The sequence below is a fragment of the Rattus norvegicus genome, chromosome 5 (genome assembly GCF_021556685.1).
Source record: "Rattus norvegicus strain SHRSP/BbbUtx chromosome 5, alternate assembly SHRSP_T2T, whole genome shotgun sequence".
Lineage (NCBI taxonomy): Eukaryota > Metazoa > Chordata > Mammalia > Rodentia > Muridae > Rattus > Rattus norvegicus.
Genome location: NC_141538.1, coordinates 14,372,287 through 14,390,108, shown reverse-complemented (window position 1 = coordinate 14,390,108; position 17,822 = coordinate 14,372,287). Strand labels below are relative to the sequence as shown.

Genomic DNA, 17,822 nt, shown 5'->3' with positions numbered 1-17,822 from the left:
ACTCACTGCCTGACCAATAACGTGTGGAACTGCTGACTACTGAAGAGACCTTTGGTGCTACCTTAGCCCCCAGATTCTTTAAGGTGAAATATGTTAATGTTTGAGTAAAAAACAATCTAAAATTTTCCTTTTTCTTTGTTCATCTAAAGTTACTTTCCTTTGCCATTTCTATTATTGAAGAAGACTATGCTGGGAGAAATGTGTGTCTCCTCAGTGAGGGAATGTCGACGTTTTTATACACTTTAAGTTTATGAACTATTAAGTATTATATCAGGGTCATATGCATTCTCAAGTAACCATGTTGTGGTTTAACTTTCTGTGAAAAAGCAGTAAGTTTTACATATAAAAAATATACTCTTTGGGTTGGGGAGATAGTTCAGTCAGTAAGAGCGTTGGGTGCTATGGGATGAATTTGTGGTCTCAGTTCTGGGAGGCAGAGACTGGATACCTGGGACTTGCTGTCCAGCCAGTGTAATTAGTGATTTCTTGGCCTGTGAGCAACCCCATCGCAACACAAAGTGGACGGCTCCCCAGAAGTGACATGCAAGACTGACTGCCAGCTTGTGCATTTGTACACACTCAAGTGCACATCCTCTTCTGCACGCACGAGTCCATTACACATAATAGACACATGAGCGCTGTGTGGATGCGGGCGCAGGTGTGGACATGCATAAACATACTCTGTGCACTGTCTTGTCCACACAGAACCATTTGTAAACCCGAGGCGGTGGAGCTCTTGGTCCTCTCTCTCTGTGACTCTCATCACATGGCACTTCCTGTTTTGGGAATCTTCAGGCCTTCCTCCTGTCTTCTTATAGACTGAGCTCCCTGCTCTGCACTCCGCTGGCATTCTTTGTCCCTGGCCTTGTGGACGCTGAGTTGCTGTAACGTTCATTCTGTATCGTTACTGAGGGAAAGGGAGTATGCCTTTGTTTGATACGGCACATAACGGCTATTGGATGTTACTCAATTACTTTAACTTGTTTGCATCTTACCGACATGTTCCTGAAGCTCTAAAGTTTGTTGCTATTTGCTCTTTGAGTCCTAATTTTTCTTGAACAATTAGTACAAGGCTGATTTTTAATTTTAATAAAACTTTTTTTTTACGAAAGATTAAATTATATTGAATAAAATAATAAAATATGGGGATAATTTTTGTGTTTTTCTTTTGCCATAGAATTGTACCTGTGCCTCTGAATCCGCTTCCACCTCCGCTCCTTCCCCACCTCGTTCCTAACTATCGAACTCCTTATGACGACGCATACTATTTTTACGGTGCCAGGAATACACTGGATCCCAATATTGTGTACTGTGAGTTTTCTGTGTTCTGTAAACACTTTTCTGGTGGTTTATAAGGATGAGTCTTCTTATGGAAGCAGTAGTATGTAAATGAAGAAGGAACGGCTTCATTTAATCCAAGTATGTGTTTATTGACAATAAAATCATCCCCAGTATCAAGTTTGATTTTATCAGTTTGCCATGATACTCGATAAAGATACTTTGTGAAGAGGAGATTTATTTTAGAGACCTAATTTGCCCAAATACTGTGTGCAGGGCAGATGTGGCTATGTGTGTCTATCGGTTTTTTCCTTACTCCCCTTGTAAGTTCATGATTTAGTCATGGGGCTTCAATTTCTACTCTGTTAAGTTTGTTAGCTTAAGATTTTATGCATTAAATTCCTGCATACATTTTGGAGGACAAACTATAGCCATACCCATTTTGAAATGCAGTTATGGATGGAGACAGGATCATGAGTTCAAGGCCCGTTTGGGCTACTGAGGAACTTCCCCATCACGTTGGGTCATAAAACAAGACCCAGTTTTCAAACCAAAGTAAAACCAATTGTGTCTCGTGTTATTTGCTTTTTACTCACAGTTAAGAGGTAATGGTTTTATGTTTCCCTGTGTGCTTTTGCTAACTCTGTGCCCAGAAGAATATATTGGTGCTTGGACAAAGCTTTTTAGGGATAAAACGTTATTAATAGTAAGTAAATATTCTAAAATAAATGTCTTTTTTTTCCTTCCCTGTTTAGATGGTTCAGGAATGATTGGAGGACATCCTGTCCCTCATGTCTCTGCCCCTGTCACTCACCAAGTAGCACCACCAGCTGTGTAAGTCTTTAGTTAGAATAAAGCGCTAATTATGCTTATTATCAGATCTTGTAGCCTAACTGCTTTAAAGAGCACCTGGTGTAGTATTTAGTGCATCTGTGATATTACATAACCATCTCCAGAGTGCTTTCTGTGAGTTCAGTAATGGGGCGGCTCTGCTTTCTGTTGTGACACGCACGGGCAGCCTCTGTTCTGTTGTCCGTCTGTGCTTCTGACTTCTGTGTTACCTCCCGAGGCTCCGACAGTATTTTCCATGACTGCTGCACTTAGCACGGGGTCCTTACTGCTTATGGTCCTTGTAACTCGTGTTAGGATTTTTTTCAAGGCTGAATAATGATGCATTGTGTGCCTGCACTGTCAGTTTGACTTTTTATTAGCCACGGGCAGACATTGGAGTTCTGCTGTCATTTTAGCTGTGAAGATGTTGCTAGAATCACTGTACCTTTCCAATGTCATGCTTTAGTGTAAGGTGATGTTTCATTGTACATTCATGCATGCATGGAGGGCAGTGGTCAACCTCAGGGATGGCTCCTCGGGATCTGCCTGCCTTGTTTTTGAGACAAGATTTCTCACTGGGACCTGGCACTCACCTGTTTGGCTAAGCTGGCTGGTCAGTGAGCCCCAGGAGTCTTTGGTCTCTGCCCCCCCTGCTGGTACCACAGCTATTCTCCAACCCTGATGGTCTTGTGTGTGCTGACTCATCCCTCATACTTACGTGGTGTCTTAGTGTCTTTTCTTACTGCTGTGATACCATGGCAAAAGCATCTTAAGCTATGGGTGGTCTGAGTGCTGGCAGTCACACTTTATGTAACTCCCACTTAGTTAAAGATACAAATTGGGTAAATTTAAATTTCCATGGATTTTTAAAGTACAGTGTGAGGATGAGTCATCTGATTAAGGATTTCATCCTCTTTGCAGAAAACATGTTTTAAACCTTCTGTTTACTTTCTTTGTGCATGTGTGTGCATGTGCTCAAACGTGCCACAGCATGCAGGCCACAGTGTACATGTGAGGACAGATTACCCCTTGCAGGAGCTGCTTCTCAGTTGTTCCGAGTGGTCCCGGGCACGGCACAGCATTTGCTATATCTGTTAGCCCATCTTGCTGGATTTGTTTTTTAAAGATTTATTCTTTTAAAGATGGTTTTATATGCCAGGCAAAGAATTGGGTTTTTTTTTCCTAGAACTTTCTTGATCTTATAATAAATTGATTCATATTGTCTATTTGCTACTAGGAGTACTGTTGGACAGAACGAGCAGACAGTTCTTAGTGATCGACTCAGGAATTCAGGACTGGTCTTTGAGGATAAGCCAAAACCTTCCACACAGTCACTTAAATCTTACCAAGAAGCTTTGCAGGAGCAGGTATTGATTCATTCGTTTATTCGTTTATTTGATATTGACTTCAGGGGCACACAGTAGCAGGCGATATGGTAAGCTTTGAAGTGGGTATCCTGGAATTGCTACAGGCAACAGTGGGCTTGCCTGGGACAGTTATGCTGAGTATGTAGTCATTAATATGTGAGCTGCACATTAGGCATTCCTGGTATATTTAGGGAGCTTTATTTTATTTTTGTATTTCCCTGTGTCTTCTAAGAACTTGCTTATTTATTTGGTGTGTGTCTGTGTGTGTGCATGTGTGTTTCCTTCTACCATATCTTTTGGGGGATAAAGTTCAGGTATTCAGGATTGGTAGCAGGTTCTTTGACCTTCTGATCCATCTTGCTGGCCCTAGAGAACTCTTTAGTGAGCTGTTGATCAGTTCAATTCAGGTAGGAGGTGTTGAGGCTCTGAACCATATGAGGAGAAAGGGAGGCTACTGGCAGACAGTTTTGATCTTTGATGCCCAGGGTAAGAGGGTGAGAAGGAGCAGAGTTTAAACATGATCTGTAGTGCCCAAATGTAAGATCGGTGAGGCCACAATCTAGTAGGCCACAGCTCTACCTTAGTAGAGTGCTTACAAGAAGCATATTGGCATCGATGGCCTATGTTGGTTAAGGAAAACTTACTTCAGACTTTGTAATACCATTTTGGGGAGAGATTCAAGGTATGGGTCTATATCTAAATTGAGGACTTTCCTGGGGGATTCTATTTAGATTTCTTTGTGCACTATGGGTTTTGTTGTTTTGTTTTCTTGAGGTAGGGTTCCATCTGGATCAGGCTACTGTTGAACTCATTATGTGGTGAAGAAAGGATTACCTTTAAATTCTAGTCATCCTGTCTGCTTCCTGAGGGCTGGACGGGTGCACACCAGAGTGCTCTGTTTCATGTGGTGCAGACGATTGATCTGAGGACTTTCTAGCTCCACATTCCTAGCCCCTTAGAAATTTTGTATGACTGTGTTTATTTTCAATTGTGTGTGTGTTTGTCTTTGCACACGAGTGCTGTGGCCGTGAGGAGTTAGACCCCCTTGGAGCTGGACTTGTAGACAGTTGTGAGCTGCTCACCTTAGAAAATACCTTTCTTCAACTTTTACATGGGAAACATCCAGAAAGAATTACTACCATTTTTTATGAATGTGAAGGTTATACAGTAGAAAGATTGGATTTTGAAAATCAAAACTTGGTTTTTAGTAAGAATGTTTAAATGTCTCCAATAAATTTCCCAACTCAAGAAGTCATTTTTTCCCTGTAGTGCTGGCCCAGCACTCTCCTGCTGAGTCATATATTTGGTCGTACAATTCTTACTTTATATACATAATGGGTGAACAACATTGCTGTGGATGGGCTGGAGAGGTGGCTCATGGGTATTTGTTACTTTTGCAGAGGACCCAAAATAATCTTTTGGGTGTGTTCTTGAATTTGATGTTTAAGTATTTTATTAAGGTCTGTCTGTCTGTCTTTCTTTCTTTCTTTCTTTCTTTCTTTCTTTCTTTCTTTCTTTCATCTATCTTAGTCACTGTTTTATTGCAATAAAGAGACACCATAACCAATGCAACTCTCATCATATTAATTGGGGGATTGCTTACAGTTTCAGAGAGTTAGTCTGTGATCATCCATAGAAAGGGCTTGGTGGGAGCGTGGCAGCCTCATGGTGCTGGAGCAGTAGCTGAGAGCTATGCCCTGATCTGCAGGTTTGGGGGAGGGAGAAAGAAAACGAGAGAGAGAGAGAGAGAGAGAGAGAGAGAGAGAGAGAGCGAGAGAGAGAGAGAGAGAGAGAGAGAGAGAGAGAACACACACTGGGCCTGGCATGGGCATTGGAAACCTCAAAGCCAGTGACACACTTTCTGTAACAAGGCCACACCGCCTAGTCCTCAAATAGTTCTTCTCTCTGGTGACTGAGAATTCAAATATATGAACCTAGGGGAGCCAGTCTTCAAATCACACAGAAGCCATGTTCATCAGAGAGGTTGGTGTATGTGTGTGTGTGAGTGGCCTGGAACTCACTTCGTAGACCAGGCTGGCCAACTGACCATGCTCACTAGAGGTCCATCTGCCTTCTGAGTGATCTGGGATGCAGATTTTACATTGTGTCCTTAAGAGTCTCTGAGTTTCCTCAGCAACTTTTGTAATGTTTCCTCTGATTTTGAAAATTCAGACCTCCCTTCCTCCTTTCTTCTCAACCTTCTCCCTCCCTCCCCATCTCTTTCCTCTTTCAGTGTAGCCTAAAGGTTTGCTGGTCTTGTCAATCTTGTCGAAACACCAACTTTTCATTCCATTCATTCTTTTGTTTGGTTTTTTTCTCTGATAATTTTACCCCTGACTTAGATTCTCTTTTTTTGTCTATTCTTTTGGGTGTTGTTTGTTCTTGTTTTTCAAGGTCTCCAAGTGTATCTCTAAGTTATTGATGAGCTCTTTGCAGTCATCTGATGTAGGCACTTCATGCCATATACTTTCCTTGTAGCACTGCCTTCATTATGTCCATAGATTTTGGTATGTTGTGCTTTTACTTTCATTAATTCTAGAAAATTAAAAATTTTCCTTCTTAATTCTGTCTTTGTTCCTGTCTTCACTCAGTAGGATGTTATTTAACTTACACAAGAGTGTAATTTTCCATTCCGATTGTAGGCGTTCAGTTTTATTCTTTCATGCTTGATAAAACGCAGCACGTTACATCTGTGTCTCTAAATTTGGTGAGACAGACTTTGTGTTGTAATATGTGGTCAATTTGGGGAGAGTTCCATGGCTACAGGAATGCATCTTCAGTGACTGGGTGGAGTGTTCTGCTAGAAGCGCCTGTTAGAACTGTGAATGTACGGCGTCTGGGCTCCAGAGCTTCTGTCTGTGCTCTAGATGACTTTATTTTTTATTGAAAGTAGAATATTGAAGTTACCCACTGTCAGGATGTTGTGTTCAGTCTGTGATTTTTAGATCTAGCAATGTTTCTTTTATGAACTTAGATGCCCTTGATCTTAGTATTTAGAATTGTAATATCCTCTTGGTGAGTTTTTCCTTACTGAATGTGAAATGTCCTTCTCTCGCTTCTTCTAAGTTTGGTTTGGAACTTATTATTTTGTTAGATATTAGACTAACTAAACCTGCTTGTTTCTTTGTCCATATATTTGAAAGAATACATTTTTCTATACTTTGATCAGAAATGGTGTCTATGGTTGATGGTGAGGTGTATTCTTATAATAAGCAAAATGATCAATCCAGTTTTCTAATCTCGTCTGTTGTCTGTGTCTTTTTGTTGGGAGATTGAGACATTTATTGTTGGGAGCTTTCGAGGGGTTATTTTTGATGACCGTTAAGACTGTTTTGTTGTGTTGTTTTCTTAGACTTCTTATGGTCAGCTGTACTGGGATTATTTAGTCTCTCTACTCTCTCGGGTGTGTTTAATTATCTCTCCAGACTGAACTATTCCTTCTAGTATCCTCTGTAGAGCTGATGTTGTGGGCATAGATTCTTTAAATCTTGAAATTTTTTTCCTTCTATTATGAGTGACAGTTTTGCTGCATATAGTAGTCTGGGTTGGCACCTGTAGACTTTCACTACTTTCTATCCAGGGCCTTCTTGATTTCAAACTTTTCATTGAAATTTCAGATGTTATTCTGATAGGCCTGCCACTATATACAACTTGGACTTTTGTAATTTCCAATATCCTTTCTTTGTTCCTGAGGAATCTTTATGACTCTCATGCCTTGATTTGTAAAATTTTCTTCTATGATTTTGTGGAATAGGTTTATTCTCCTATACCTATGGTTTGCATGCTTGTTCTTTTTAAAGCATTCAGTATGCTCTGTTTTGCGGTAAATCTCCAACCTAAATAAGCCCATGCAAGGAAAATACAACTCAATTAATATGAATACAAGCTGCTTCTGATTGGTCAGATCTAACACTACACTTCTCTATTCCCAGCTAAGAGGTTCCTTATAACTTGTGGTTTCTCCAGGCCACGTGTTTCTGCTTCATTTTTCTTCCACCTCTTCCTCTTCACTCTTCCTTTCTCTCCTTCATCTCCTCATTCCTCTTCTCCTCTCCCCAAAACTTTTTTGCTCCACTTCTCTTCCACTGCCCAATCACCAGCTCTAGCCTTTATTTTACAAGTTAAAATGGAGAAGGTTCACATGATCTGAGTACACGATTTATTCCTCATCCCAGGCAGTCCCTCTTGGGAAAGTGGAATTAGCATCAAAATACAAACAGCACAAGGGCAATCTACAACATTTCCCTCCTTTTGTCCAATTAAAATGCTCTTCCTCTGTAATATAAATTAAGTATAACTTTACCATTCTAAAATTTATAAAATATAAGATACGCTTAACACCCAGTCCATCAATTTTGTTGATTAAATAAATCACCCTGCTATCTATCATAACTTAAAAGACTCAATAATTCTACACCTGACTTACGTCCTGGTTTTAGATTGTATGCCATCTGAAAACCATTCTGTCAAATCCTCTTTCTCAGTGCTAAACAGCTTGGGTTGGGTATGATACTACAACCAGTCTTCAACTCTGTCAGAAATCCAAGAATGACTAATATTACCTGAAAACATGAGAAGCACAAAACATAGCTTTCAAAACTTAGCAAATTTGTAGAGACTGCTGGTCACCTGACGGTCCCTCATTCTTCAAAACCTTGGCACATCAGTCTTCAGCCTTCTGGCCAACGATCATCTGACAGACCTTTGTAATGTAGAATTTAGAAGGACTAATTACCCTGTCGTGGCAGAGATTATTAGTAGTCTATTCTGCATGTGTCTTTTTTTCTGGACAGTATTTTGTCTGCAGATGAATTGGGGCAATTCTTGCCTAAGTGGCTGTCTCACCACAACTAGAACAGCTATTGATGCTCAATTTCCTCTTTGAATTCAAGAAAGGGGAGCTGTCAGGAGCAGACTTGTCTCTAGTCAAATGATCTTTAATAAAGAAATGGCCATAAACATCCTATTCTGTGGACCTCGGATGCTGTGAAGAGGCAGAAGTTCTAAACTGTTAAGCCTTGACTACTTTTGGCCATTTTTAATTGAAGTATCTCAAAAACACCCTTTTAATAACTCAGAACCATGAGTTTGCTATCTGGCCCTTAACTCTTATTGCTTAATCATCTAAAATCAGTTTATAATAGTAGTTATAGAAGGACTGGGTCTAAACCTTGTATTCTTTTTTTTTTTTTAATTTCTTATTAGAAATATGTCTTTACTTAAATTTCAAACGTTATTCCCCTTCCCAGTTTCCTGTCCACAAGCCCCTATTCCCTCCTCTCCCCCTCCCCCATACGGGTATTCCCCCCATCCATCTGCCTTACTGCCCTCCCCCATATTCCTCTGCACTGGGGGTCTAACCTTGGCAGGACCAAGGGCTTCCCCTTCCACTGGTGCCCCAAAAGGGCTATTCTCTGCTACATATGCAGTTGGAGCCCTGGGTCAGTCCATGTATAGTCTTTCGGTAGTGGTTTAGTCCCTGGAAGCTCTGGTTAGTTGGAATTGTTGTTCTTATCGGGTTGCAAGCTCCTTCAACTCTTTCAATACGTCCTCTAATTCCCCCCAAGAGGATCCTGTTCTCAGTACAGTGGTTTGTTGCTAGCATTGACCTCTATATTGGACATGCTCTGGATGTGTCTCTCAGGACAGATCTATATCCGGTCCCTTTCAGCATGCATTTTCTAGCTTCATCAATCTTATCTAGTTTTGGTGGCTCTGTGTGTGTGTGTGTGTGTGTGTGTGTGTGTGTGTGTGTGTGTGTGTACATATACATACATACATACATACATATATCTATATCTATATCTATATCTATCTATCTCTATCTATCTATCTATCTATCTATCTATCTATCTATCTATCTATCTATCTATCTATCTATCTATGCATATATATATATATAGGCCCCTTGTGGGTCAGGCTCTGAATGGCCATTCCTTGAGTTGCTGCTCTAAACTTTGCTTCCATATCCCCTCCTATGGATATTTTCCCCCTTTTAAGAAGGAGTGGAAGCATCCACATTTTGGTCATCCTTCTTCTTGAGCTTCCTATGGTCTGTGGATTGCATCTTGGGTAATTTGAGCTTTTTGGCTAATATCCATTTATCAATGAGTACATACCAAGTGTGTTTTTCTGTGATTGAGTTACCTGACTCAGGATGACATTTTCTAGTTCATTCCATTTGCCTCTGAATTTCATGAAGTCATTGTTTTTGATAGCTGAGTAATACTCCATTGTGTAGATGTACCACATTTTCTGTATCCATTCCTCTGTTGAAGGGCATCTGGGTTTTTTCCAGCTTCTGGATATTATAAATAAGGCTGCTATGAACATAGTGGAGCATGTGTCTTTGTTGGATGTTGGAGCATCTTTTGGGTATATGCCCAGGAGAGGTATAGCTGGATCCTCAGGTAGTGGAATGTCCAATTTTCTGAGGAACCTCCAGACTGATTTCCAGAGTGGTTGTACCAGTCTGCAATCCCACCAACAGTGGAGGAGTGTTCCTCTTTCTCCACATCCTCGCCAGCATCTGCTGTCACCTGAGTTTTTGATCTTAGCCATTCTAACTGGTGTGAGGTGGAATCTCAGGGTTGTTTTGATTTGCATTTCCCTTATGACTAAAGATGTTGAACATTTCTTTAGGTGTTTCTCAGCCATTCGGCATTCCAGAGCTGTGAATTCTTTGTTTAGCTCTGAACCCCATTTTTTAATAGGGTTATTTGTTTCCCTGCGGTCTAACTTCTTGAGTTCTTTGTATATTTTGGATATAAGGCCTCTATCTGTTGTAGGATTGGTAAAGATCTTTCCCCAATCTGTTGGTTGCTGTTTTGTCCTAACCACAGTGTCCTTTGCCTTACAGAAGCTTTGCAGTTTTATGAGATCCCATTTGTCGAATCTTGATCTTAGAGCATAGCCATTGGTGTTTTGTTCAGGAAATTTTCCCCAGTGTCCATGTGTTCGAGACTCTTCCCCACTTTTTCTACTATTAGTTTGAGTGTATCTGGTTTTATGTGGAGGTCCTTGATCCACTTGGACTTAAGCTTTGCACAGGGTGATAAGAATGGATCGATCTGCATTCTTCTACATGCTGACCTCCAGTTGAACCAGCACCATTTGCTGAAAATGCTATCTTTTTTCCATTGGATGGTTTTGGCTCCTTTGTCAAAAATCAAGTGACCATAGGTGTGTGGGTTCATTTCTGGGTCTTCAATTCTATTCCATTGGTCTATCTGTCTGTCTCTGTACCAATACCATGCAGTTTTTATCACTATTGCTCTGTAATACTGCTTGTTTTTTATCAATGGTCAAGTGACTATAGGTGTGGGGGTTCATTTCTGGGTCTTCAATTCTATTCCACTGATCTATCTGTCTGTCTCTGTACCAATACTATACAGTTTTGTTTTGTTTTTGTTTTTTTTTAAATCACTATTGCTCTGTAATACTGCTTGAAGTCAGGGATGGTGATTCCCCCAGAAGTTCTTTTATTGTTGAGTATAGTTTTTGCTATTCTGGATTTTTTGTTATTCCAAATGAATTTGCAAATTGCTCTTTCTATCTTTATAAAGAATTGAGTAGGAATTTTGAAGGGGATTCCATTGAATCTGTAGATTGCTTTTGGCAAAATGGCTATCTTTACTATATTAATCCTGCCAATCCATGAGCATGGAAGATCTTTCCATCTTCTGAGGTCTTTCTCAGTTTCTTTCTTCAGAGACTTGAAGTTCTTGTCATACAGATCTTTCACTTGGTTGGTTAAAGTCACACCAAGATTTTTTTTTATATTATTTGGGACTATTGTGAAGGGTGTCATTTCCTTCTTCTCCTGTTTATCCTTTGAGTAGAGGAAGGCTACTGATTTGTTTGAGTTAATTTTATACCTCGACACTTTGCTGAAGTTGTTTATCAGGTTAAGTAGTTCTCTGGTGGAACTTTTGGGGTCACTTAAGTATACTATCATATCATCCGCAAATAGTGATAATTTGATTTCTTCCCTTCCAATTTGTATCCCTTTGACCTCCTTTCCCTGTCTGATTGCTCTGGCTAGGACTTCGAGTACTGTTGTGGTTTGCCCAGAAGTTATCTGTATTTTGATGCTAATTCCACTGCAGCAAGGATAGCTGCCTAGTCAGGTACTCAGAACTCAGGTGACTTCACCAGAAAGACTTCCCCATTGAATTTGTAAAGTACAGGTGAGGGGCAGGCATAGGATAGAAGGAGGAGAAGGAAGGATGGGTGGGAGAGAAGTTTGAAGGAAGAGGAGGAGACTAGAGGAAAAAGGAGAGACAGGAAGAGGAGGAGAGGGTGAGAAGCCATGGCAGGTGACGTTAAGATTCTGCTCTGTGTATTTACAGGTTGTTATTAATGTTCCTAAGGGCTGGATTGTACCGGGCTTTGTATGTTTAAGTGGGCAATTATCTTATCAATTGGGTCAAAGATTATCGTGTTGTGTGTTCTTTTATGTGAGGGTTTGAGTGTAGGAAAGTGTGTGGTGGCAAGAGACACTGGGCCTGTGATGAGTTGGGATCTGTTTCCGCCAAGATACCTAGCAGATATCTTGGGGCACCGAGATGCCAGAACTAGCCGGGGAAAAGACAACCTTACTTTTTTATTTTTATATTTTTACAACAACAGAGTACTATATAGAATAAGTAGGAAGAGAGTGGGCAGCCTTGTCTAGTTCTTGATTTTAGTGGGATTGCTTGTAGTTTCTCTCCATTTAGTTTGATGTTAGCTACTGGTTTGCTGTATATTGCTTTTACTATGTTTGGGTATGGGCCTTGAATTCCTGATCTTTCCAGGACTTTTATCATGAAGGGGTGTTGAATTCTGTCAAATGCTTTCTTAGCATCTAATGAAATGATCATGTTGTTCTTATCTTTGAGTTTGTTTATATAATGGATTACATTGATGGATTTTTGTATATCAAACCATCCCTGTATCCCTGGGATGAAGCCTACTTGATCATGATGGATGATCATTTTGATGTGTTTTCGGATTCGGTTTGCCAGAATTTTATTGAGTATTTTTGCGTCGATATTCATCAGGGAAATCGGTCTGAAGGTCTCTTTGTTTGTTGGGTCTTTGTGTGGTTTCGGTATAAGAGTAATTGTGGCTTCATAGAAAGAATTCGGTAGCGCTCCATCTGTTTCAATTTTGTGGAATAATTTGGACAGTATTGGTATGAGGTCTTCTATGAAGGTCTGATAGAATTCTCCACTGAACCCATTTGGGCCTGGGCTCTTTTTGGTTGGGAGACTTTTAATGACTGCTTCTATTTCTTTAGGAGTAATGGGGTTGTGTAGATGGTTTATTTGTTCCTGGTTTAACTTTGGTACCTGGCATCTGTCTAGAAAATTGTCCATTTCCTCCAGAACTTTTCAGATTTGTTGAATATAGGCTTTTGTAGTAGGATCCGATGATTTTCTAAATTTCTTCAGATTCTGTTGTTATGTCTCCCTTTTAATTTCTGATTTTCTTAATTTGGATACCCTCTCTGTGACCTCTCGTTACTATGGGTAAGGGCTTAATCTATCTTGTTGATTTTCTCAAAGAACCATCTCCTGGTTTTGTTGATTCTTTGTATAGTCCTTTTTGTTTCTACTTGGTTGATTTCAGCTCTGAGTTTGCTTATTTCCTGCCTTCTACTCCTCCTGGGTGTATTTGTTTCTTTTTGTTCTAGAGCTTTTAGGTGTGCTGTCAAGCTGCTGACATATGCTCTCTCCTGTTTCTTCCTGCAGGCACTTAGAGCTATGAGTTTTCCTCTTAGCACAGCTTTCATTGTGTCCCATAAGTTTGGGAATGTTGAATCTTCTTTTTCATTAAATTCTAAGATGTCTTTAATTTCTTTCTTTCTTTGTTCCTTGACCGAGTTTCATTGAATAGAGCATTGTTCAAGTTCCATGTTTATGTGGGCTTTCTGTCCTTATTGTTGTTATTAAAGACCAGCCTTAGTGCGTGGTTATCTGATAGGATGCATGGGATTATTTTTATCTTCCTGTATCTGTTGAGACTTGTTTTGTGACCGATTATATGGTCAATTTTGGAGAAGGTACCATGAGGTGCTGAGAAGAAGGTGTATCCTTTTGTTTTAGGTGGAATGTTCTATAAATGTCTGGTAAATCCATTTGGTTCATAACTTCTATTAGTTTCTCTCCATCTTTGTTTAATTTCTGTTTCCATGATCTGTCCAGTGATGAGAGTAGGGTGTTGAAATCTCCTATTGTTATCGTGTGAGGTGCAATGCGTGCTTTGATCTTTATTAAGGTTTCTTTTATGAATGTAGGTGCTGTTGCATTTGGAGCATAGATATTTAGGATTGAGAGTTCATTTTGGTGGATTTTTCCTTTGATGAGTATGAAGTGTCCTTCCTTATCTTTTTTAATGACTTTTGGTTGAAAGTCTATTTCATTTGATATTAGAACGGCAAATCCAGCTTGTTTCTTTGGGCCCTTTGCTTGGAAAGTTGTTTTCCAGCCATTTACTCTGAGGTAGTGTCTGTCATTGTCTCTGAGGTGTGTTTCCTGCATGGAGCAAAATACTCGGTCCTCTTTACGTATCTAGTCTGTTAGTCTATGTCTTTTTATTGGGGAATTGAGTCCGTTGATGTTGAGAGATATTAAGGAATAATGTTTGTTCCTTCCTGTTATTTTCGTTGTTAGAGGTGGAATTATGTTTGTCTCTCTTTTGCTTTCATTGCAAGGAAATTATATTCTTGCTTTCTGTATGGTGTATTTTCTCTCCTTGTGTTGGAGTTTTCCATCTATTGTCCTTTGTAGGCCTGGATTTGTAGAAAGACATTTTGTAAATTTGGTTTTGTCATGGAATATCTTGATTTCTTTATCTATGTTAATTGAAAGTTTTACTGTATACAGTAACTTGGGCTGGCATTTGTGTTCTCTTAGGGTCTGTATGACATTTGTTCAAGATCTTCTGGCTTTCACAGTCTCTGGTGAGAAGTCTGGTGTAATTCTTATAGGTCTTCCTTTATATGTTACTTGACCTTTTTCCCTTACTGCTTTTAATATTCTTTCTTTGTTTTGTGCATTTGCTGGTTTAACTATTATGTGACTTGAGGAATTTCTCTTCTGGCCAATCTTCTTGGAGTTCTATAGGCTTCTTGTATGTTTATGGGCATCTCTTTCTTTAGGTTGGGAAATTTTGTTCTATAATTTTGTTAAATATATTTCCTGGCCCTTTAAGTTGGAAGTCTTCACTTTCTTTTATATCTATTATCCTTAGGTTTGATCTTTTCATTGTGTCCTGGATTTCCTGAGTGTTTTGAACTAGGAGCTTTTTGCATTTTACATTATCTTTGACAGTTGTGTCATTGTTTTCTATGGTATCTTTTGTCCCTGAGATTCTTCTATCTCTTGTGTTTTGTTGATGATGGCTTGTATCTATAGCTCCTTGTCTCTTCCTTTGGTTTCCTATATCCAGGGTTGTCTCCCTTTGTGCTTTCTTTATTGTTTCTATTTCCATTTTCAATTCCTTCACCTGTTTGGTTGTATTTTTTTGTAATTCTTTCAGGGATTTTTGTGTTTCCTCTCTAAGGGCTTCTACTTGTTTACTTGTGTTTTCCTGCATTTCTCTAAGGGAATTCTTTATGTCTTTTTAAAGTCCTCCATCATTATCCAAAAATGTGATTTTTTAAATCTAAATCTTGCTTTTCTGGTGTGTTTGGATTTCCAGTATTTTCTTTGTTGGGAGAACTGGGCTCTAATGGTGCCAAGTAGTCTTGGTGTCTGTGGCTTAGGTTCCTGCGCTTGCCTCTAGCCATTGGATTGTCCCTGGTGTTTGCTTGTCTTGCTGTTTCTGAAAGTGACTTGACCCTGCTGTAGGCCTTTGTGTCAGCACTCCTGTAGAAATGTTTTCCTGTTTTCTTTCAGCCTTTCCTGAGAACTTGAGTTCTCTGATTTCAGGTGTGTTGGTGCTTCTGGAGACACTGTTCCAGCTCTAGCCCGAGCAGGAATCAACGGTTCCTGGGTCTCATTGCTTGTGTAGGTCCTTGCACAGTTGGCACTATGCGATTCTCTCTTGGGTCTGGACTGTGGGCAGAGGGTAGTCTCCTCTGACATCTCCAGAGTATCCACACTTTTGCCGGTCCAGCTCCCTTGGCATTTGGGTGCAGGGAGCTGTTTGGCCAGTTCAGTTTGGTCCTGCATGCAGACCAGAACTGCGGGTTCCAGCGGCTGTCTTTTCCTATATCCCTCTATCCAGAGGCACTGTGCAGTTTCCCTTGGACCAGGGATGTGGGCCGAGGTGTGCAGAGGTGGCAGTCTCTCCTACGGCCTCACGATGTCTGGCCTTGTATTCTTAAATGTGTTGTATAGGCACAGTGCCTATATGAGAGTAAGAATATTAATTTCAATTTTATATCAATAAGAAATTCATACCCAAAACAACCTTAAATTTGTATCAGATAGTTTCTGTACCAATGTAAGAGATTATAATTTTAACTTTGTATCAAGTATAAGAATTTCTAGCACTGTAAGAGATAGCTATATAATATTTTAAGAGTTAATTTGCTAACCTATCCTATTTGTCTATTTCTGTAACTTCTATGATATTACTATATCTTTCTCTTCCACTCCCTTTCCCTTTACCTAAGAAGGAAGAGTAGAAAAGAGGAAAGGAAAGGTAGAAATCCCTGAGTTCAAGCTCTAGTTTCCTTTTGTACAAGGCTACATTGTATGTATGCCTTAGGCGACAACACATTTGTGATTCTTAAAATAACCAGAACCTCCTACTGTAAGGTATGGAAGTGGGAGGACAGTCTTTTTTTGACTGCTCCCAGCTGAATTGGGGCAAAGAATTCCCTTCTGGGGGCCCAGAGGGAAGTAAGAAGCTTGTCTTGGTCGAAGGGAATCAGAGAAGTCATTTGCCTTCCAGTCATTCTGTGCTTCACTCCTAGTCCCAGGCTGTCTGTTTTGGGGAAGCAGAATTAGCATCAAAATACAAACAGCCCCAGGGCTATCTATAGACAATAGTTGTGTTTCTATTTGTTTGTTTTTATTGTTTTGTTTTCTAGAGGAAGCATTTATTTACCCTGTGTTTGTGTTCTGATAGTCTTCCCCTTGATCCAGTCTGTAGGTGAGGTTTGCTCTGGCTCTTTGTTGGACATGATGGGTTTTTCTTTTCCTCAGATTCTATCTCTATATTAAGTTGTATATTCACATTATTTCACTGTTTTATGCAGAGCTCACTTGTGCTCTGCAGTCCTCATCGTGTTTGCTCAGTAGCCCAGAGCCCCTCAAACACACTTAGAGCTGCTGTCTTGAAATCACATCCTGTTCATCAGCCATGTTGCTTCTGTAGAGGACTACAGTGGAGGGCTAGTTATGGGCGGAGCCTGCTGTCTGTGTTGTACACTTTGGCAAGAGGAATGGTGCTTTATTTGCAGTCTGGGGGCCACCCTATTGATTCGCAAATGTAGGTTTCAGAAGTATTCTTGCCCTAGGGAAGGATCCGTGCAACTCCTCAGCTTTGGAATACATTTCTGTAGGCTTAGGAGATCCTTGCTAGGTGTGGAGGCAGAGCTCTCTGGATTCTACAGTTTGCTCTTAGGTGGCAGGGCTTCAGTCACAGTGGGTGTGAGCAGTGCTCTGTGGGGTCTCCAGGCTGGGTTGTCTTTTGGGGTTGGGAACTTGGCCCAGGCTGGCCCGAGCCCTTGGATACAGTGGAGTGTCTGATTGACAGAAGGGATGGCTGACAGGCAGGCTGGTCTTCAGACTAGGTCTGGGAGTGTTCTCTGCTTGGGGTTCTGGGACTGGGTGGGGGATTTCTGGGGCTGGGTGGGGGATTTCTAGGGTTGGGTGAGGGGTTCTATTTGAATTACAGGTCAGGCTCTTGCATTCACAGATCAACATCCTAATTTGTGACTCTTAACTTTATAGTGAAGAAGTATACTTAAAAGATATATGTCTATTCTGACTAGAAAAACTAAGTGGTAGTATTGCTAGTGTCTTGTCTCACCTCCTATAAGTCAATATTTACTTTAAGCATATCTTATGTTGTTAAGATTCGGGAAAGAGAAGCAAGAAAGAAGAAAGAACGTTTAGAAAAAGAAGAATATGAAGCTAAACTAGAAGCTGAAATGAGGATTTACAACCCCTGGGGGAAGGGCGGAGGAGGTGCCCCTCTCCGAGACGCCAAAGGAAATCTGATAAGTATGATGTCCCTGAGCTTGCTCTTAAGTGTGTTATTTCCAACATTTTAACAGTGCGAGTGGGAATGAGACTGTATGAGAAGGGTTTGTTTTCTGACTTAATGAAAAGATGCTGCTCTGATTATGAATATAATTCTTGTTAGAAAGCCTTTCTTCTGCAAAGTAGTACACTTCCCATCCCT

At 40.3% G+C, this 17,822-nt stretch overlaps 1 protein-coding gene across 50 annotated transcripts in view; it reads left to right on the top strand.

Moving 5' to 3' along the window:
• Positions 1-17,822, top strand: part of Cspp1 (centrosome and spindle pole associated protein 1) — a 114,948-nt gene that overhangs the window by 64,493 nt on the left and 32,633 nt on the right. For all 50 annotated transcript variants that reach the window (XR_015619787.1, XR_015619781.1, XR_015619786.1 and 47 more), the window contains 4 exons: positions 1,178-1,311; positions 2,034-2,112; positions 3,347-3,476; positions 17,494-17,641. Coding sequence is in view for 42 of the 50 variants with exons in the window: in NM_001191864.2 (NP_001178793.2) it covers positions 1,178-1,311; positions 2,034-2,112; positions 3,347-3,476; positions 17,494-17,641 (491 nt within the window). In the remaining 8 variants the exon portion in view is untranslated. The remainder of the gene's footprint in view (positions 1-1,177; positions 1,312-2,033; positions 2,113-3,346; positions 3,477-17,493; positions 17,642-17,822) is intronic.